This window comes from Cavia porcellus, unplaced genomic scaffold (assembly GCF_034190915.1).
Source record: "Cavia porcellus strain 051 isolate PalLab524CR breed Dunkin Hartley unplaced genomic scaffold, mCavPor4.1 scaffold_16, whole genome shotgun sequence".
In the NCBI taxonomy this organism is placed as follows: Eukaryota; Metazoa; Chordata; class Mammalia; order Rodentia; family Caviidae; genus Cavia; species Cavia porcellus.
In genome coordinates, this window is record NW_026947499.1 from 7,867,759 (window position 1) to 7,888,233 (window position 20,475).

The 20,475-nt window shown below is 57.9% G+C and overlaps 1 protein-coding gene across 2 annotated transcripts; it reads right to left on the minus strand.

Moving 5' to 3' along the window:
- Positions 1-1,096: 1,096 nt before the first annotated feature.
- On the minus strand, positions 1,097-20,438 carry Bcl7a (BAF chromatin remodeling complex subunit BCL7A). Of its 2 annotated transcripts, none has more exons than XM_063225582.1 (6): positions 20,305-20,438; positions 15,629-15,710; positions 12,683-12,779; positions 9,763-9,930; positions 4,396-4,514; positions 1,097-3,755 (listed from the first exon to the last, which is right to left on the minus strand). In XM_063225582.1, exons 1-6 carry the CDS (start codon positions 20,394-20,396, stop codon positions 3,684-3,686), a joined length of 630 nt encoding a protein of 209 aa, XP_063081652.1. In that variant the 5' UTR covers positions 20,397-20,438; the 3' UTR covers positions 1,097-3,683. The 2 variants fall into 2 exon arrangements, with proteins under 2 accessions (XP_063081652.1, XP_003463012.2); XM_003462964.5 differs by lacking the exon at positions 20,305-20,438 and adding an exon at positions 19,307-19,350.
- Positions 20,439-20,475: the final 37 nt, after the last annotated feature.

Here is a 20,475-nt window from a genome sequence, read left to right on the forward strand (position 1 = left end):
GCAGGAAGATCGCAAGTTCAAGCCCAGCCTGAGCAATTCAGCAACTTGACAAAACTCAAAAAAAAAAAAAAGACGGGTGCAGCTCAGTTGCAAAGGCCCTGGGTTCAATTGCCAATAATGAAAAAAAAATCCACAGGGAGGCGTCTGGAAGGGAAGTGGGCAGGAGAGCCTCAGCCAGTCTGGCTTCCCTCTCCCTGCTAAGTAAACAGGGAAGGCTCCAGTGATTTGTGCTTTGTCCAGCTGAACTTTCCATATCAGGAGCTGAGTTAGCTGAGGACGACTTCTGGTTAAAAAAAAGCCTGGAGCGTGTGGGGCGGCAGGACAGGAGGGGACAGCGTTTGTCTGCATGTCGGCCTGCCCTGACTTAGCTGTGTTCCCCCCTCAGCAGCTTCTGGAGGCTTCCCCTGGTGGGAAGACCAAGTGACAGCTGCTAAGTGAGGAGGTCAAGCAGGGAGGAGAGACCCAGGGAAGGTTCCAGATCCAGCCTGAGCCTGGGGGCTGAGATGACCGCCCTCCTCCAGCTCAAGACAAGGTTGTATGTGGCTTTTATCTGGTTTTTTTCTGTTTTGTGGTGCCAGGAATCGAACTCGGGGCCTGTGCCCTCTACCACAGAGCTATCCCAGGCCTAGGTGAGGTTTTCAGACTGGCGCGCTGAACAAGGCCTCTGAACTGCTTCCTCATTGACACAGAGGACCAACACCACCTGCCCACGGACAGCAGTGCCTGGGGCTGGCCTGGAGCCCGGCTGGTGCTTCGGAACAACAGCCAGCGCGGTGATGGTGGGCAGCAGGCCGGCTGCCACGAGCTCACCTCCCTGTGCCGTCAGGCCCAGGCCATCTGCACCACTCACCCTACTTTACTCCTTCATGTGGCAAAACCAGAGCAGCTGGTCTGGTGGCCCACATCTGTACTCCCATCGCCCTAAGAGACTGAGGCAGGAAGATTGGGAGTTTGAGTCCAGCCTAGGCAACTTAGTGAGTTAAGGAGACCCTGTCACAAAATAAGACATGAGAAATGGGCTGGGGATGTCACTCACAGCGAAGGCCCTGGGTTATACCCCCGGGACCTCGAAAAAACAAAACAAAAACCCCTCGTGTACTCATGATTTGAATTTTATTCTCTGAAATGGAACCATTGTACATTGTACAAACCATATCTACTGATGGAATAAATAAGTGAAAAATTATACTGCTGTACAACACACCAAAAAAATCATAAGAGGAAAAAAAACATTAAGTAACAGTGAAAAGAAGGTCTTTATCCCTCTAAGCAGGTCCTCGGCGCTAAGGAACATTCTGACCATGACACCACCTGCCGGTGGCAGTCACCACCCTAGGAGAAACGGTCCCCGGCCTCGGGGTTCCAGGGTTGGTGCCAGCACTCTGGAATGTGGAGCCACAGCCTCCCCGCCTCGGCGTCTTGGGGATCACATTTGCCCTGGGAGCCCTTTAGGCCATGGGGCCTGGTGTCCCCGAGGATCCACCCTGGCACGGCCAGGTCTCAGGTTCTGCGGTGGGACGGGCGCGGGGTGCGGGTGGCTGAGAAGGAAGCACATTGGATTCTGCAGTGTCACCGATCCGTGTGGAAGGCATCTGGCCGGCAGGGGGCTGCCGGCGCTCTGCCTGGCCTGGCCGTGGTTTGTGGCGGGGCCTGGCTGGTCCCTACCACTGGCCCATTCCTACCTACAGGCACTTCAGAGAGAACGAAGGACAGCCTGGGGACCTCGGACTTCGTCACCATCATCCCCCGCTGCGCCAGCTCCCCTCGCCCGTGCGGACAGGCACAGGGGGGTCTTGGCTGGCCGGCTGTCCCCGTGGATAGTGTGTGGGACTCTCCATCAGATGTCACCTCTCATTTCCCTAGAGAAATATCTTAATTTGTCTTGCCTCGAAATGGTTTTGCTGCAAAGAAAGGCGTCATCCTATCTCCAAGAGAGATCTGGAGGTCAAGCCGCCTAGAGCCTCAGACCGGTTGCCAGGTCGCATGCAGTGGGTCACAGCTGAGAGGAGACCCAGGTTGCAATGCTCAGCAGAACTGGCTGCCTGAGGGGCAGGCTGGAGAAGTACGAGGGTTTTTTTTTTTTTTTTTTTTAAGACAGAAATCTTTCAGCATTGCTAACTTCAACATTAATATTTTCAAAGTTTTTTTTTTTCCCTTATTTCAGGAGACATTTTGCATGAGGTATTTGAAATTCAGGAACATTTCTGATTCTTTTTGAAGTGCAGGAAATAGATAGGCTCCCTTTAAAAAAAAAAAAAAAAAAAAAAGGAGCTTCGCCCTCAGAAACTCTTAGAAAACGGAATCTGGCAGACACTTCCCGAGGCGGTGGGAGAAAGAGCCCCACAGCGAAGGTGGTACCTGAATATGCACCAATTTAGCCCCCAAAACAAAACAGAAACAGAACAAAACCCACAGCCCCCACCCCAGGAACACGTGACTCAAAGGGAGCCAAAACTCCAGTGCAGTAAAGAAAGCTTAGGAGAAGCTTTAGGGTCTAAGGAGCGAGTCCCAGAGTCATCAGAACAAACCAGGCCCCAAAACTGACTGTCGTAGGGTGGGTGCCTGCATCATCTCCATGGAGATGGGAAGTTGCTGTCAGGGGCCACTTCTGTGGGGCCTCCTTCCTGGAAGGTGTGCAAAGCTTCCCAAGTCCTGGGTGCTTTTCTGGCCTTTAAGGCCCAATCATCAAGGCCGCTCTCCGCTGAGACCGAGGGCTCGTCCTGGGACTGAGCCCCACGCTGTGGCTGAGTCAGTACCACGTGACAGGAGTGGGCTCCCTGCCCACGCCCTCGGGGTGCCGGGGTGATAGGTCCCGTGGATCTGAATCCAGCGGCATCCCAGGGAGGGTTCAGCACCAGCTCGGCCTGCCACCTGCTCCCGGCCTCCCCGGCCCTCACCCCTGATGCTGTCTCAGGAGATGAAGTCGCCACAGTCTTGTCCTTCGAGGCCCGGGAGATGGCAGAGGACGGAAGAGGGGGGCCTAAGTGAGGACAGGGGTGTAGAAGTGCCAGAGACATCCAAGGGCTTGCGGGTCCCAGGAACACCCGGCACCCAAGGCCCGGGCGGGCAGGGGCTGTGGCCTGGAGCAGGAGGCCAGGTTGGCTGGGGTGCCCGGCTCCCCCCACAGCTGCACCCTGCTGGCTCTCCAAGCAGTCTCAGGGCAGGGAGGAGAGAGGCGGGTCAGATGGCAGCCACCGCCGAGAGAGGGCACTTTGCAAAGGGAGACGCAAAACAACCAGGAGACATGCCGGAGGTCACCTCAAGGGCACAAGGCACAGAAAAAGAAAGCGGAAGGAATCGGTGGAACAGTGACAAGCCCCGACAGGAAGCGGGCTCCCGAAGGGCTCCAGCCTCCCATAGCTTATATTTGTGAGACAGAGTGGGGGGGACACAGCAGCAACACAAATGTCATCTTGGCTCCCAGGACAGTGTGCAGACTCCTGAGCTGTCGTCCGCCTCCCCGAGGAGGGGTCCCGTCAAGGTTCGAGGGGTCTTGCTTCGCAGCAGAGGTCTTCAGCGTCTGAGAAGTGACGCAGGGGCTCGGGTGTCCTTGGATTCGACTTGGTAAACTGGAAACTGAGTGGTTCTGTCCGCACCTGAGGGTCCCGCCCGGGCCTCGGGGTTCAGGATGCAGCCTGCGGGTGCCCCCCGCCAGGACACACGGCCGGAGACGAAGCTAGAGCCTACATCTCCTCGGGGTTCTGCTGCGAGGCCTCCAGCTTCAGCTTCTTGGAGGGCGGCCCCCCTTCCAGCTCCTGGGAAGGAGGAAGAGAAGAGATGCAGTGACAGCTCAGGCAGAGCCCAGCCACAGGAGTCGCCTGCCCAGGAAGGAGGGAGGACAACTGTGCCCCACCCAGCTCTGCTCCCCTGAGACTACTCCAAAGGACTCAGAGCGACACCACCATGCTGTCCGCTAATCCTCCCGAGGCCCAGGGTGCTCTGGCCCTCATCACCCAACCAAGGCCTAAATCTGAAGAGATGGTGCTGGGATTTGAACCCAGGTTGCCTCCAGGACATCCGCTGTTACCGCAGGGTCCCTGCATCTGCACCCAAAGGTCTGGGCTCGAGCAGGACTGCACGCTCGGCTGCAGACTCCAAGGCTGACTGGGGCTCTGGGTTTCTGAGGCCTCGGGTCCCAGCCCCAATGGACATAAGCTGGGGTCTCTGGGGCAGCCAACTTGATTGTGGGTCCAAAGCCACACAGGAAGAAGCTGTGGCCGCCCCGTCCACCCTAAAGATTCCTGGGGAGCAGGGCCACTTATCCCCCGCATCACTGTGGTACCAGTGCCTGGGGCAGAACACGATGAGCCTCATGGAAGCTGCTCAAACGCAAGAGACATTTCCAATTGTCCAAAAAACAAAACAATTTACATTTTTGAGACAGGTGTGAGCTACCTGAGAAGTTGTGGACGACTCCGTGGCCAGTCCCGACTCTGCAGACGGCTGCCGCTCCACTTTCTCCGAACCGCTGGAGTTTTCCACCGACAACTGTGAGCTCTGCTCGTCAGCAGCATCTGAGAGAGAGAGCAAGATGACACAGGCTGCTCTCAGACACGTGACAGGCGAGAGCAGATGGGCCGGTTCTAAAAATACCCAGAACTCTGAAGTCTTGTAGCTGGTGTCTTTCAGAGCTGGCTGGGCTGATGGCCTGCAAAAACACTGTGTTTATCTGGTAGTGAGGTCGCTTTGGGCAGCCAGGCGCCTCCCCCACCCCACCCCACACACACTCAGGTCACACACAGGCTGCAGGTCCCAGCCCTGCTCGCACACCTATCACCGGCCAGGCGGCCGAATAGCAGAGCTGTGATGCTGTAGCTCAGGGGGCCCCCTGGTGGCCCATGCGCCCCATGACCACAGCTGCGAATCCCGGTGCAGTGGCCAGGGAAGCTGCTATCTCCTCCCGGGTCCTTGGAGGTACGCAGACCTTGAGAAATGGGGTCTGAGAAATGACTGGTCATTGCAGGAAGTGGGGAATGCAGGAGAGAAAGGTTACAATGGTCGCCTGCCACCTCATGGCACCCCACCAACACCTGAGAGGACGCAGCCCTCCCTCCAGTGGCCCCCATGCGGGTCATCTTCCTGTCTCCCCGGGGTGCAGCATCCCAGAGCCACCGGCCCTCGGTGTCTGTGCAGCAGGGAGGGCTGGGCTGAGCAGGGGACATGGCTCAGAGGAAGGGCAGCTGCTGGGGCTCAGGGAGGGACAAGACTTCACGCAGGCCTAGCACACCTCATGCAGGGCCTTGCCCTGGTGTTTAAAGAGCTCACTAAAACAACACTGGCCAGCACCCCAGCACCACGGGCTGGCTTCTTGGGCTTTCTAAGGCAGAGAAGAAACAGAGCACAAAAAGAAACAGGGGCTGGAGCTGAAACCAGCGAGTACGTCAGGAGAGCAGGGAAGAGCCGGTGGCCAGGCAGGACCTGCAGGGTCCCCCTCCAGAGGCTGGGTGGGGACGAGACGCTGCAGGCCAATTCTCTGTGGCGCCCCAGGTGCAACCCTGACCTGTCGTGGCCGCTCAGAGCTGCCTGCTGCTGTCACAAGAAGGGTCCCCAGGGAGGCCACCAACCTTGTGTTCACAAACAGTCATCAGGGACATAAGCTCTGATCCCACAGGAAGCCGGTGTCAGGGCAAGGTGGGCCGTATCCCAGCCCAGCTGTGTCTGTAGACCCCATGGTCCTTAGGCACAGGGTGCCAGGCCAGCCTCGCTCTCATGAGAGCCAGAAGATGAGATAAAAAGGCCCCAGGCTTCGAGCTCGCCCCAGCGAGACTAAGTGTGGGGGTAATCTGGGTAGAGAGCCCCATTCGAAGCCTGCGATTCCTTGGACATTTTTAGTCTTACCTTTTAAATCCAAGCTCATGGCAGTTCCTCAAAAAGTTAGACAAAGAACGAGTGATAACCCAGCAATTTCATTCCCAAAGAACAGAAAGCGGATTCTTTGATGGGGGGAAGGTACTGGGGATCGAGCTTGGGATCTCTAGCACCGAGCCGGGTCCCTGACCTTAAAAAAAATTTTTTTTTCAATTTTGAGATGGAAGTTGCTGAATTCCCCAGGCTGAGCTCTGACTTGTGAGCCTCCTGCCTCTCAGAGCGCATGTGCACACACCTCAACATGCCTTACAAATTTTATTTCCTTTGGTTTTTGGATTTGGCTTCATTAAGTAGTACAGGCTGAACTTGAACTCCTTACCATCTGTAGCCCAGGCTGGGCTCATTCTCTGCCTCAACCTTCGAGGCGCAGGGATTATAAGTGGGTACTACCACACCAAGTTTATTATTTTTTTCGAACTCAGGAACTCGCACTTACCAGGCAGGGCAGGCTGCATTCTAGCCCACACCTGGTTTAACACATAGATTAAGCTTTTTTTATGCTAAGAATTAAACTTAGGATAGGACTTTACACCCCAGCCCCAAAACAGTTAATTTTATGTAAATTTCATCTTAATAAGGAAAAGAAATCCCTGTGCATTTTTATTCTTTCATAACACACTTGCTTTAACTAAAGCATTTAGAATATTTATTGACCTAAAAAGTCTGCCGTATCTGTGGCTCCAGCTCCGCAGCCACAGCGGGAGGAGGGTGCGGTCACAGGCGGGGACGGGGCTGACCCTGGACTGTTGCTTTGCAGTGGGAACCGGCTGGGAACCCGGGGCCCCGGCAGGATCAGGCCTTGGGGCAGCTGCCCAGTTCTCAGAGGGCGCTGGCCCTGGAACTCACCCAGGGGAAATTCTTTTCCTGGGGCCTAAATTTAGTCCAGGGAGTATGGACATTATGTCACTCCTCGCACTTGCTCAGCAGTAAACAAGTTCAAAGCAAGGTCAACAGCTGGTGGCCGACCTGCGGTCCGGGGCTGTTGCCCGGGAAGACCACGCTGTCTGCCCACACCTTCCCAGGGGCCACGGCACACAGGCCCAGGGTCTGGGGCGGTGTAGAGGAGCCTCCTGGCTGGCAATGGAGTGTTGGGCACTGGTACCCAGAGTGGCGGCCACAGAAGCATTTCGGGGACATCTAACTCCGGTGCCACCATAGCTGCCTTCCAGGTGAGGGAGGCGCAGACACCAACCCGTGGAGCTGCTGGGCCGTGGAGGAAAGATGCTGGGAGGCCGCCACACCACGCCTGCTGCCGTGGCCCCAGACTGCTCCCCGGTGGCGGGTGGACGAGTGGCCCTTCCTCTGTCCAGCGCTTTGCTGCCACTCCTGTCCTCTGCTTCTGTCCTTTCGCTGCTTGCAGTGACCCAACAAGAGAGGTGACTTCTCTATCCCATTTTATAAGCCAGGAAGAGGCCCAAGAAGGCAGATTGGTGCACTCAGCCAGGGAGCGGCGGCTTGGACCAGGCCAGAGCTAAGCTGCGGACCACAAGCCCGGGAGGCCGGTGCGGGCTGCAGGGCAGGGCAGGAGGCACCCACTGCACGCAGCAGAGGCGGGCAGCAAAGCCGCCGTGACAGTCGGCTGGGAACCTCCTCTTGGGGACACTGGGCACTGTCTGGAGACATTTTTGGTACCACAAGTTGGAGGTCAGAGCTTTGGCATTGGTGCATAGAGACCTGAATGACGCTCTGAGTCCTGAGGGCACAGGACAGTGCCCCCAAGGAAGCACCTTCCCAGCTGTCCCCAGTGCTGGGAGAGGACCAGGGCCCTGGACAAGGAGGGGAAAATGCTCCACGATGGAGCCACAGCCCTGGCTCTGGGACCAGGTTCCCAACTTCACACCCACTGGGGGAAGGAGCGAGGAGGGCGCTTCCCACAGGGCCGGGGCTCCGGGCTCCCGAACCACACACACATGCAGAGCTTACGCCAGCCCTCAGATGGATGGATTGGATCAGTAGATCCATCAGCAGGAGTTCAAGGCCAGCCTGGGCTACAAAGTGAGAGCCTCTCTCAAAACACAAAACAGACAAAAGCAAAACCGAAACCAAACCCAGAGGACCTACAGGAGTACCAGGGGCTGTATAAATGAAGCAGGTGTCACCAGGGCAAGCAGCTGTGAGACAGAACGGGGCAGGCTACACACTGGTGAGGCCTCGAAACCACTTTAGGTGCCTCCCCTGCATGCCCTGCTGCGATGTGGCCCGTGACACCACGCCACTCCATTTGTGCCCTGCCTGGAACCTGCTCCTTCCTCCCATCTGCGCAGCCCACAAGCCTGCTGCAGAGGACTCTACCTCCAAGGCAGGAAGCCTTCCCCGGGAGCCCAGGCTGCCTTTCCTTACCGGATCTACCAAGCAGTGATCAGAGCTCAGAAGTCCCCTTAGACACTGGGCCATGCCATGAATGAGCCAGGACACAGATAAACTTTACGAAGAAAGATAGTGGGTATAGTGGCACACACCTGTAACCCCAGTACTCTAGAAGGCTGAGGCAGGAGGATGGCAAATTCAAACCCAGTTCTGGCAAAGCAGCAATTTAATAAGACCCTGTCTCAACATAAGAATTTAAAAGTCGGCTATGGTGGCACACGCCTGTATTCCTAGCACTTAGGTAGCTGAGGCAGAAGGATCTCTGTGAGTTTAAGGCCAGCCTGGGCTACACAGGGAGACTGACTCAAAACAAACAAACAAAGTCAATTCTCTTTTAAATTTTCAATTAGAAACACCATGATCACAGGTCCTTCGGCCTTGGCTGGCAGAGGCCTGGGGGGCAGGGACAGGCTCCCTGCAGAACAGGGGCTTCCTGGCTCCAGCACTGCCTGGGCTGCTGATACCCCGAGGGACAGTGAGACAGGCTACGGTGCCTTCCCTACCTACCCCACCCCAACCCTGTTCTGTTCCCAGCGCTGGGTACTGGACCTGGACTACTTCCCTGGCCCCCGGCCCCTTGTCTATTTGATCAGGTCTAGATAAGTCACTAAATGGACCAAGCTGGGCTTGAACTTTTTCTTGGTTTTGTTTGGTTTTTTTGAGACAGGGTCTCACTATGCAGATCAAGCTGGCTTTGAGCTCATTTTGTAGCCCAGGCTGGTCTTGAACTCACCACCATCCTCCAGTCTCAGTCTCCCAAGTGCCACCACAGGCATGTGCCACCACGTCTGGCTTGGGTTTAAGCTTTTCATCCCCCTGCCTCAGCCTCCCGGAGGGCTGGGGTGAGCTGAGAGTGACAGCCATGCCTGTCTATCAATCTTACTTTACATGGAGTTGCTCAATTTTTAAATTCTAAGATCACATTCAAATTCAAAACAAACAAACAACCCCGGCTGGAGGTCATCTGAGACCTGGGTTCATACGGGGCAGGGAGTGGGACACTGGGTGACTCCAGCCCACACCCTGCTGGAGGGGGCGCCCTTGCTGCATGCGCGGGAGCCCAGGAACCTCTGCTCCCAGGCCTCCTGGGCTGCAGGGCCTGCTGGTCCAGCACTGACCACAGCTCTGCTGTCCTTTACCTTGCCCTTTCAATTCTTTATTTATTTAGATACTGAGGACTGAACCCAGGGCCTTAGCACTAAGCTACCTGCCCAGTCTTTCTTTATTTTTACGTTTTTTGAGGCGGAGTCTTGTTAACTCCCTAAATGGCTCTGGCTGGGCTTGAATTTGTGAACCTCCTGCCTCGGCCTCCAGAGTGCGGGGATTGCAGCCAACACCACCGCACCCAGCTCTCATTAACTGTTCCTACCCTGTAATTCTCTCCACACTTAAGTTTCCAAATATAAGCTCAGCTGCTTTTTAATGGCCCCACCAGGATGGGTCCCCATGTCAGCTTCCCTGCACAGCCACCTCTGGGGCCAACGCATGCAGGCCCTCCTCAAGTCGCCATCCCCATGGGCCCTGTACCTTCAGCCCCTGGGTGCTCCTTGCCGTCCGCCTGCACTTCATCAGCCTTGGCTTCACTGCTGTCGCTGGGCAGGGCCACGCCGGGCTCCGGGGCAGGGCTGCAGTTGCTGCTGTGCTCCTGTTTGATGGGGGAGGCGTCCGCTATGGAGCTCTGGTTGCTGTTGTCATCTGCAGAGGGACAGAGGCACAGGATGACCCCCGTGCTGCTGGGGAAAGGCAGGCTGGGTGCTTGCCAGCTGGAGCTGGCCACCGGGCATATCCAACACCCTTGGGCCCCGAGGCTGGGCGTGGCGGGGCAGGAGGGAGGTCCCACGTGGCTGGCTGGGTGCAGCCTCTAGACACAAGCAAGTGGGGAGGGACCAGGAAGCACCAGGAGGCAGCAGAGCTCCAGGACAGGGGCCCAGAGTGTCAAGGCTGCATGGATTGAGCACCTCCCAAGAGGGAGCGGGGCAGACTGAAGCAGTGCAAGAGACGGGATGAGGCAAGCATGCCTGATGCCTGCACAGGGGAGGCTGAGGCAGGAGGATCGCTGGGGCTATACAGCAAGATCCTCAAAACGCAAACAAATAAATATAAGAAACGTAAGAGACCATAAAACTACAGGCTGGAAATCACTCGGCTCCTGCAGGAGGTGCCGGCTGGGACACATTCTGCCATGGCTGGGGGTGTGAACCTGGCCTGGGGTTTACAAGTTGCTGGGGATGCTGGCAAAGTGTGTCGGCTGTGGGACCAGCGCGGGCACAGGAGACGTTGCAGGCTGAGATGCGTGGCCCGAGGTCAAGAGGCAGGGGATTTTCTGTGTTGTTTTCCACACAGGCTGTGGACAAACAACTGTCAGAACTCTGGCACCTCACGCTCAGAGCAGTGTGGGTTTTTTTTTTTTTTAAATGTGGATTATATGTCAATTAAAACTTTAACATGCTCGAAAAAAATAATGTGGCAAATATGGCCTGGAGCTGATACAAACCATGGCAGGAGCTCTGAGGGCCCTTCTTCCCGCTCTCTCTACCGTTCCCACAGTGACGCTTTTCACAGAGAGTTAAGAGGCGGCAGGGCCTGAGTGGCCCAGGGTGGCCTCAAAGTTGTGGCAGTCCTCCTGCCTCAGCCTCCCCCATGTTGGGATTGTGTGCAGGCTTGTGCCACCATGCCCAGCTCTTGTTTTCTGTTTGTTGTTCTGCGGCGCTGAGGGTGGACCGGACATTAGACAGGGGCTGTGCCACCGAGCTCCACTCCTGGCACCAGAGAATCATTTTAACCGCAGGTACCCAAGTGGTGATTCCAAAAATATCACCACTGCCTGATGCTGGCTTTCTGGGCCATGCTACCCCTGGGATCAAAGCCACTTTTGTGAAAGAGGGACAGAGTGGAGGGGCATAGCAGTACCCCAACAGCAGTCCTGGGTACCAACTGTGTGCCAGGGACTGGCACCTCCTCTATCAGCTGTTTTCTCTCGAGCTGAGGTCTCACTCTTGCCCAGGCTGGCCCCCAACACCTGAGCTCAAGCAATCTTCCTGACTCAGCCTCCCAGAGCTGGGTCTATCGGCACTGAGTCACCTCCTTTAGTCTCTCCAGAGACCTACTGGTAGGTGCTGTTGCCACCTTCCGTTACAGCGGGGTAAACTGAGACCCAAGAGCACAGCCCCTCACCCAGAAGGCCAAGCCTCCACCCAGAAGCGCCAGTGAGCTGCTGGTTTCCTCCTTTCACGAGACTGGCACGTGTGCGACCCCATCCGCCAAGGACAGCAGCAGGGACTCATGGGCAGCTGGCCACGGGGCCCAGAACTCAGCTCCCTCTCTCTCCACACATGACCAGGCCCAGTGCCCAGGGCCTGGGCCAGATGCCTGCAAGCCCAGTTCTCTGGGAGGCTGAAGCAGGCTGTTCTCAAGTTTGAGACGGGGGGGGGGGGGGGGGGCACAGCCTCCCTGAGCCTTCTTCCACAGTCCAGGGAAACTCTAAGCCAAAAATTAACCGTTCCCCTTTCTGGGAGGCTGAGGCAAGAGGATCCCAAGTGCAAGTCCTGCCTGGGGAACTCAGCAAGTCCCTGTATCAAAATAAAAATAAAATGAGCTGGGAACATTGCTCAGTGCTACAGCCCTGGGTTCAGTCCCCAGTACTGAGGGGGAAAAAGCTTACTCGGTTTTATACAAATGCCAGTTTGACCCTCTGTGGTGCTTCTCCTCATAGGGTTGGGACCAACAGGAGGGGACAGAGGTGGCCTGCCAGGACGGGCTGGGAGCGCCCTGCTCTGATCTGGCTGGGGACAGGGCTGTGTGGGGTCCATGCACACAGCACAGAGCTGGTGGCCGAGGAGGAGGCTGAGCAAGGGGGAGAGAAACAACCAGCACCAAGGGGAGGACGCTGGGCCGCGGCTCAGTCTCCTCTCTGCCCGGCTCTGCCACCAGGCACCCTGGCCATGAGCTCAGAATTCAGAAAGGAAGTCAGGCTGCGCCTGGGGGCCTGGACGAGTGCTGCAGTCAGGAACCCACGGGCCCCAGTGGCACAGCAACTTGGAAACCACCACCACCTACACAGCAGCCGGGCCAGGCCAGGCCAGGTAGGACAATAACTGTGCACCCTCCTGGGCCCACGGGGCTGCTAGGAACACGTCCTGCGTGCGGGGTTTGTCACTGGGTGAGGACAGGCTCTTTTGTTTGTTTTTGAGATAGGTCTTGCTATGTAGCCCAGGCTGGCCTTTAACTCCAGGTGACCTTCCTGCCTCAGCCTCCCTGACGGTGGGAATGCACCACCATGCCCGGCTCAGGTCAGTCTCCCTGTCCCATCTCAAGGCTCCCTGGGAGTCTCCTGGCGTGGCCCTGGGGAAGGAGCTGTGCCCTCCTCCAGGCATGGCACGAAGGCCCCCGGCCTGCCCAGCCCGTCCGCCCGGCCCGGAATGTGAACCGACCGGCCGGGAGCGCTCACCGTGCATGTCCATCATCCCTGGGGAGGAGCTGTTCTCCGGTGTGGTCACCTCTGAGCCGCACTTCTCGTCCTTGCCTTTCTTCTTATTCTTGTTTTTCTGGAGGAGAAACGGAGCGGAAACCAGATCACTGGAGTGTGTGCACACCTGGTGGAGGGCACAGGCCCACACACAGCACTAGGGAGGCAACCGCCAGGCAGCGGGGGGGCAGCACTGCGAGCCCAGGGGCTCCTTCTCCAGGCAGCAGCTGGGAGGGGCTGGGCGCTGCCCGAGGAGCAGATGCAGCCTGAGCCAGGTGGACGAGACAGAGGTCACTCTCTTCCACGGGCCCCAGGGCACTGAGACACAGGGGCATCCAGAGAGAGGGGCACGCAGGCCACACCCTTCGGGGGCCATTTTATTTTTTTGAGACAAGACCTTGCTTTGTAATTAAGGTTGGCCTAGAACTCGCAGCGATCCTCCTGCCTCGGCCTCCCAAGTGCTGGGTTCATAGGCGTGTGCCACCACACTTGGCCCATTCTTTTGTTTTTAAAAGTACCAAGGATGGAAGCCAGGGCCTTGCATGCTTCTGACAAAATGCTCTGCCACTGAGTAACAAAGTTTCTTCAGTGTCATACAAAGTAACGGTCACAGAGAACAAGGCAGATCTTCACTTAACTAACAAAGTCTGCCAAAAATATTAACAGAAACCCAGGTGTGGTGGCACACACCCATAATCCCAACACACCAGGAGGCTGAGGCAGGAGGATCACAAACCCCAGCACAAACCCCTCCTTTAGTGAGACTCTGTCTCAAAATACAAAGGCCTGGGGATGCAGCTTGGTGTGAGTCCCTGGGTTCCATTCCCAGCAACCCTAAACAAGAACAAAACGAAAGTTTCAGTATCTCCAAGATGTATGAAAAAAGCAGGTACAGAAATGTGAGGGCCGTCATTGAGTACGGCACATGGAGTTTGCACACGTGTGTGTCAGCGTGGCTCTCTGCGAGGATAAACACAAACTGGGGCTGCTGGCTGCCCCCCAGGGAAGGGCAGGGAGGATGGGACATGAGAGCGGGTTTATCACCAGAGCTGTGGTGAGAGGCAAATGCCGGAAGGTAGGGTAACGCTGACACACAGCTCCGCGGAGGCAGGGGGCCCAGACGGGCACAGGGGCAGCGGCCACCACGCAGGAACCTCCTCCTTTCCTTCCTCTCCCTTTTTTTGGGGGCGGGAGTTGTAGTACTGGGAATCAAACCCAGGACCTTGCACTGAGCTGTGTTCTAGTTCTTTTCATACTCTATTTTGAGACAAGGTCTTGCTAAATTTCCCAGGCTGGGCTTGAATCTGGGTTCTTCCTGCCTCAGGGCCCTGAGGAGCTGGGATTACAGGTGTGTCCCAAGACTGCCTGCTGGTCTTCTTCTTCCTTCTCTTCCTATTTTCTTTTTCTTTCTTTTTTTTTTAATCGGCACTGGGGATCGAACTCACGACCGCTTGCTTGCAAGGCAAGTGCTCATGCCACTGAGCTAAATCCCCAGCCCTCTCTTCCTATTTTCTCGGGACAGGGTCTATGTAGTTTAGGCTGGCCTTGAACTCATGATGAAGCCCAGGCTGGCCTCAAATTTCAGCAATCCCCCTGCCTCAGCCTCGCATGTGCTGGGATTATAGCTATGTGGCCCCACACCTAATTCTTTTACAAAATTATAATTATTAGCTAGGTGTGATGGTGCCTATGTGTAACCCTAGCACATGGGAGGCTGAGGCAGGAGGACTGCAGCAAATTTAAAAGTATCCTGGGTTACACAGCGAGTTCATGAGTAGTCTGAACTGTACAGGGAAACTGCCCGCCCTATTTATAATTATTGGCGTGTATTAACTGAATGATACAATGAATTTCTTCGCATTTTGTGTTTGAGGGGATAAAAATGTTCTTGGGATTACAGTGGAGACGGTTGTACAACTATGGATATGAATTGGACAGCTTTAAAGAGTGACTTTGGAGCCAGGCACAATGGCGCACGCCTGTCATCCCAGCACTCTGGGAAGCTGAGGCAGGAGGGTGGCAAGTGTAAGCCCAGGCCAGGCAATTTGGCCCTTGGTGAGACCCTGTCTCAAAATAAAAAATAAATAAGGCTGGGGACATAGTGTAGTTTAAAGGCCCTGGGTTCAATCCCCAGTACTACAGAAAAAAGAGTAAATCCTGGGCTCAGGGTTAGAACACCAGTTTTGCGTGCCCGAGGCCTGGGTTCAGCCCCCAACACTGAGACATTTTAAAAAGAAGAAAAATCAATTTTGGATCTGTGAATTATCTTATTAAAACTGCTTCCCCAGGCGCACAGTGCACGCTGGTAATTCTGGCTACCGGAGACTCCTTGAGCGGGGACCACTTCTCTGCACCTGACCAGGTCCCGGGTCCCTGTGCTTCCTCCCCAGGGACACGGAGGGCCAGGGCCAGGCCCTGGCCACCCCCTGGAGCCCAGTCACAACCAGCAGGCCCAGCACAGCCCGGGAACCACCGAGACCCAGGGAGAGGCTGGGGCTCAGGGACGGGCACCACCCCTCCACCCCAGGCACTCTGCGCTCTGCCTTCTCACTCTGGGGGCCGCTGTTGCCCCCAGGAGCACCCACCTTTCCAGGGGGTGCTTTAGCATTAGGCAGACTTTCTGTGTGGCCTGGGGAGATGGCTGCCCCTCTCTGAGCCCGGGTCCTCCTTGATGGATGCTACGGTCTTGCCAGGAGAAGCACATGACCCAACCGGGTGACCCACAGGCATGGCTGGCGGTGGCCTGGGACACCAGCATGTGCCACAGCCATGAGGACAGGGCCACCTGGGCTAAACTGGGTCCCCGTGGGCTCGCAGGCAGGACACCCGCCCCTCTGTGGCAGGATGATGCAGGGCGAGGGGACCCAGGCCCCGAGGAGGGCCCTGTGCCTCTCACCCCACACCCAGAGGGGCTGGGCCCACACTCACATCATCAACCTTCGGCTCCGTCACAGGGACCCACTTGTAGATTCGGAGGGACGTGTCGCCAACCGTGACCCACTTCTTCTCCCTGCCAAGGACGAGAGGATGTCAGGGGTCCGAGCCTGCTTACCCTGAAGGACACAGGGCAGGGCAGGAAAGGGACATCTCGGGTTGGCCCTGGGGGCTGTGAAGGGTTCACAGAGCCAGACCCTCTGCACCCCGCCTTTGGCACTGTGGAAGGACGGTGGCCCAGCCCGACGGGGACAGGGAAAATGACAAGGGCGCAAAGGAAGTGGGTGCCCTGTCCTGTGTGATGCCAGACTGCCCTGCTGCCTAGCGCCACCACAGCCCAGGTGATGGCTGTGCACTCAGCCTTCCTAGACCGGGAGTGGGGGGCTGGGGGGAGCCGTCTTGGGGAGCCCCCAGGGGCAAGGCAGGGGTCTGAACCCCAAGGTCACTGGGGACCTGATGGTGGCCCCGCAGGGAGCCTGGCTGATGCAAGGGACCCCAGGGGGACATCACAGCAAGACGCACTCCTGGCACAGGTGGCAGAGCCGCCAGGAGCCCTCAGCAACGGCAGGGACAACAGTCTCATTGAAACCAAGAATAGCAGTGGACTGAGGCTCTGTCCCCGGGCTGCCTGACACTTTTATATCCGTGCTGGACACAAAGTCCAGGTCCCATGCACACTAGGCAAGCACAGTACACTGAGCTACACCCCAGCCCTTGTGCGTTTTATTTTAGATCCTGGGACCCTCCTGCCTTGGCCACCTGCCTAGCTGGCATTACAGGTGTGCACCTCTGTACCTGACTGTTCCCTGCTTGTTTTGGCCTCTGCAAATTGTCTGTGGGTCTCCCCACATGATTGCATGTCCAGTGCACCCCAAACCCGCCAGCCAGAACCACAGACACCCCAACCCCAAACCCTGCTCACTTAGGGCCTACACCCAGCCCACCAGTAGGAGCAAGGGTTGGCCCTGTCCTGGCACCAGTGATATTTCCAGCGTGCCAAGCAAGAACTACACAGTGCTCTGATCCCTGCATAACCTGGGTGGTGGGAAACGCTACTGTCCCCGCTTGACTCGTAAAGAAACTGAGGCACTGAGATGGAACCTATGCTCACCCAAGGCCCATTGCCAGGCTGCTTTGTGAAGCAGCTGTCAGGCCCCAACCCCGGGCAATTTGGGGGTATGGTGGTGCACGTCTTGGTAATCCCAGCACTTAGGAGGCTGAGGCAGGAGAATCACCAGGAGTTCAAGATCAGCCTGGGTTACATATTGAATTCAAGACTAGCCTGAATTATACCACGTGCCTGTCTCAAAAAGCAAACAAAGACAAAAAAAACCATGATGGGGGCCCTGGGCTCACGGAGCTACTGACAGCTCCAGTCAACCCACGACAGCTCCTGTAGGTGCTCAGCCAGATTCTCCAAAACCACGGGGCACTCTCTGAGCCCATCCTGTCTCTATGGGCCCTGCTTACCACCTCTTTCTTTCCCTCTGATCCTGGGTCCCCCAAATGTAGGATACCTCCCAAACCCTCCTCCCTAGCATGGGCTCTTATTAGAAACGACGAGGACCAAACAAGGAGACCGCCTCGGGGTCACCCACTGGCCAGGGTGACTGTGATGCCTGTGGAGAGTGTTCTGAGGCCCCTGCTCAGCATGTGTTCCCCAGGAGGCCAGGCTGGCTTTATCCTAACCAGACCCAGGGCCACTGCACCCACCAGCACCTTGTTGGGGGGATATGTGACAGACCCCAGGGGATGCGAGATCCCTGTGTTCAGACCTCCAGCGCAGTCCCCCCTGGTGTCACCCCCGTGGCTGGGCCCAAACCCCACCCAGTCTCCTCAGCAGGGACCCACATTCTGTTTCCTTCAGCCCCCACCCCTGCTCCACCAGGACAGACAGGAGAGGCCGCTGGTGATGGACAGGGAGCCCCGCGGGGCTGGCAGAGGGCGGTGTTTAAGGGTCCCCAGGGCTCAGGAGAAATGCCACCCTCAGCTCATGGGCAGTGGTGATACCGGACACCCTGGCTATCCTCTGGGGTAAAACACAGCCACCTGCTCACATGGGCGCCTCAGGTAAGAGGGTAATTTCCTGTTATAAATATGGCATGGGACCTACTTTTATACTGAGAAACCTTTTCCTTTTTTGGTGGGGAGAGAACTAGGGCCTTGTGCACGCTAAGCAAGTGTTCCACCGGTGACTACACCCCAGCAGGTGCACTCCCCCTTTTCTCTCCCTCTCTCCTTCCTTCCCTCTCTCTTCACTCTTGCTCTCACTCTTTTCTTGAGGCAGGGTCTCCTTACATAGCCCAGGCGGGCTTCGACCTCACCAGCAATCCTCCTGCCTCAGCTTCCTGAGTACTGGGAATGCAACGCCACACCCTAGTAGCGTTTATTTTTAAAACTTATTTTCTCATGTATCTGAAAGACAAACCCAACTGTGTGTTCTGTATTTTTATTTGCTAAATCTGGCAACCGCACACCCCAGGCCTTAGTGAAATGGATGGCTGGTGGTCACAGTTAATAAACAACTCTGACTTGATCCAAAAGCCCAAGGAGGCTCAGCTCAGCCTCAGCCTCAGCCTCAGCCTCTCTGGGGCTGGAGGGCCCGGGGCAGTAAGGCCAAGCTGTCTGCGGAAAAGGGGCCAAGTTCCTAAAGTGCCCTCACTGTAAGGACAATGTGTTGGAGCCCGGAGCCCCTGCACACAGCACGGTGACTGTGTTGCTCCAGGTTCCAAGGACACAGTAGAAGCCCAACCCAGAGACCCCAAGTCTGAGGTCTGTAGGCGCAGGAAACAGCCTGCTTCCCAAACACAGGGCCAGGAGTGGCCACATCCCCCTCCTCAGCCTCAGGCCTGGGCAGCCCTGGGCAGCCCGGCTGGAAGCCTCTGGCTGCCAACTCAGGTCTGCCCCAAGGCTGGCAGAGTGGGGAGCACCAGCCCTTCCATCTGCCCTCCTTGCAGAGCAGCTGGTGGCCCTGGGCACAGCTGTCACAAGCACCGGAGTTTGGACCCCAGTTGCAACCTGGGGCAGGAGGCCCCTGCCATGCCTCCAGGAGCAGACAGAGAAAGGCAGCTGGCCTGGGGTCCCTCCTACGTCATACGCCAGGGAGAGACAAGGGACCCAGGTCTGGACCCCCGTTTTTTTTTTTTTTTCACACAGGGGCTGAGACCACCCCGACCTCCGCCCAATGAGTCCCACAGGGCGGGAGGGGACAGTGGGCTGTTTTTCTGTGTGCAAGTGGCCTGCAGCTGTTTCTGCCATTTTTAAATGGCTCCAGTTGGTCCCTGGGGTGCCCTGAGCAGCCGGGGAGCCCCCTGCAGCACCCAGGACTTGGATCTCAACTTTGAAAAGCCTCCCCCCTCTCAGGGTTGTGAAAATTCTTTGTCCCGTTGGAGCCAAACCCTGCCCACGGCCGGGCATCCGGCCATCGAAGCGGCCCTTTCCATAGGAGGCCCAGGAGCACGTGGACTTTATTGATTTCCCTCTCGCCTTTTTTGTTGGGTTTGACTCTGAAAGGACAGCTAACTTGTGACACCGCCAGGCCAGCCCAGAGGCTCAGCCCCCTTGGTTTGCAGAGACCCAGGCAGTCCCCAATAAATGACACCCCCAAATATAAATAGAGCCTGCCATGGGCCTGGCTGGTAAGGAGGTTTTAAATAAAGGATCAGGACGAACCCGCGGGCGCTGACACTCGGGGACACCATCGCGGTTTCTCCTCCCCCTCTCAGACCCTACCGAAGCCGTGGGAAAAAAAAATAATAAAGTTGAAATCAGAGAGCGGGGAGTTTTGAGCAAGTCTGACCCAAAGGGGCGATCAGCTCGCACGTAGGGCCTGGCCCTGAGGCCGCTTCGGAGAGCGACCCCGCCGCCGCCGGGGCACTGTCCCGCCCCACGCTTCCGCGGCGAGACCACGCCAAGGACCCGATCGCTCTCGCGCGTGGAAACCGCACGCGGCCCACCGGGGTCTCAGGGTTCCCCCGCCCCAGCCGAGAACAAAAACAAGGGCTCTGCTTGCAAAACAACCGCGGGCGCCGGTGGGGCCGGCAGGCGCGGGCCAGGACCGGCTCGTGACGCCCGGGACCAGCCGGTCCGTGTCCCCGGATGCCCTGGTGGGACGAGGGTGCCCCCGCGCCCGCCCCCAACCTCCTTCCCCGCCGCGAGCCTTGGCTCCGGGCAGCCCAAAGCGCTAAATTTAAACGGCGGGCGCTCGGCAAACTCCGCAGAGTCGGGGGCGCCCGGCCGGGCAGGGCGCGGGGGCGCGGGGCGCGGGGCGCGGGGCCCGCGCGGGGCCGCACAATGGAGCTCGCGCTCTGCCCGCCGCCACCGCCGGCACCGCGGCCCCGGCGCGCGGGAAGCCGCTTTCATGTGACTCGCACAAAACGAAATGGCTTCTGGGGCCGGCCCGACCCCTCCCGCGCCGCGCGCCGCGCCCCCCGCCGGCCCGCGCCCCCCGCGGGGCCCCCGCCGCCGCCCCCCGCCGCGCCAGGTGGGCGACAGCGCGAGCGCCACCTGGGCAGCGCCGCGGCCCCCGCCCGGCGCAGGTGACCCGGCTCGCGCCGCCGCCTTCGCCAACTCCGGGCCCGGGCGGCCCGCGGCGCTGCGCCCCGGCTCGGGCTCGGGCTCCGGGGTCCCGGCGATCGCGGGCGGCGCGAGCGCGGCGGGCGCGCGCTCACCATTTGCGCACTTTCTCGATCGCCGCCATGACCCGCTTGATATCATCCTTGGCGCGGCTCCGGGTCTCGGCTCGGACCGACCTGCCCGACATGGTTCCGGCGCCGAGGGCTGGGGAGCGCGCCCGCCGGCCCTGCTCGCGCTCCGCGGCGGCCACACTCGCGCCCGCTCGC

What these genes read in the sequence shown, in the direction of transcription:
- Bcl7a (XM_063225582.1), bottom strand. Translation starts at nt 20,396, where the DNA reads ATGTCGGGCAGGTCGGTCCGAGCCGAGACCCGGAGCCGCGCCAAGGAT. An exon ending in CGGAGCCGAAGGTTGATGAT is followed by an intron (nt 12,780 to 15,628) that starts GTGAGTGTGGGC and finishes TTTCTCCTCCAG; the next exon opens with AAAAACAAGAATAAGAAGAA. An exon ending in GGAGCACCCAGGGGCTGAAG is followed by an intron (nt 4,515 to 9,762) that starts GTACAGGGCCCA and finishes TCTCTCTCTCAG; the next exon opens with ATGCTGCTGACGAGCAGAGC.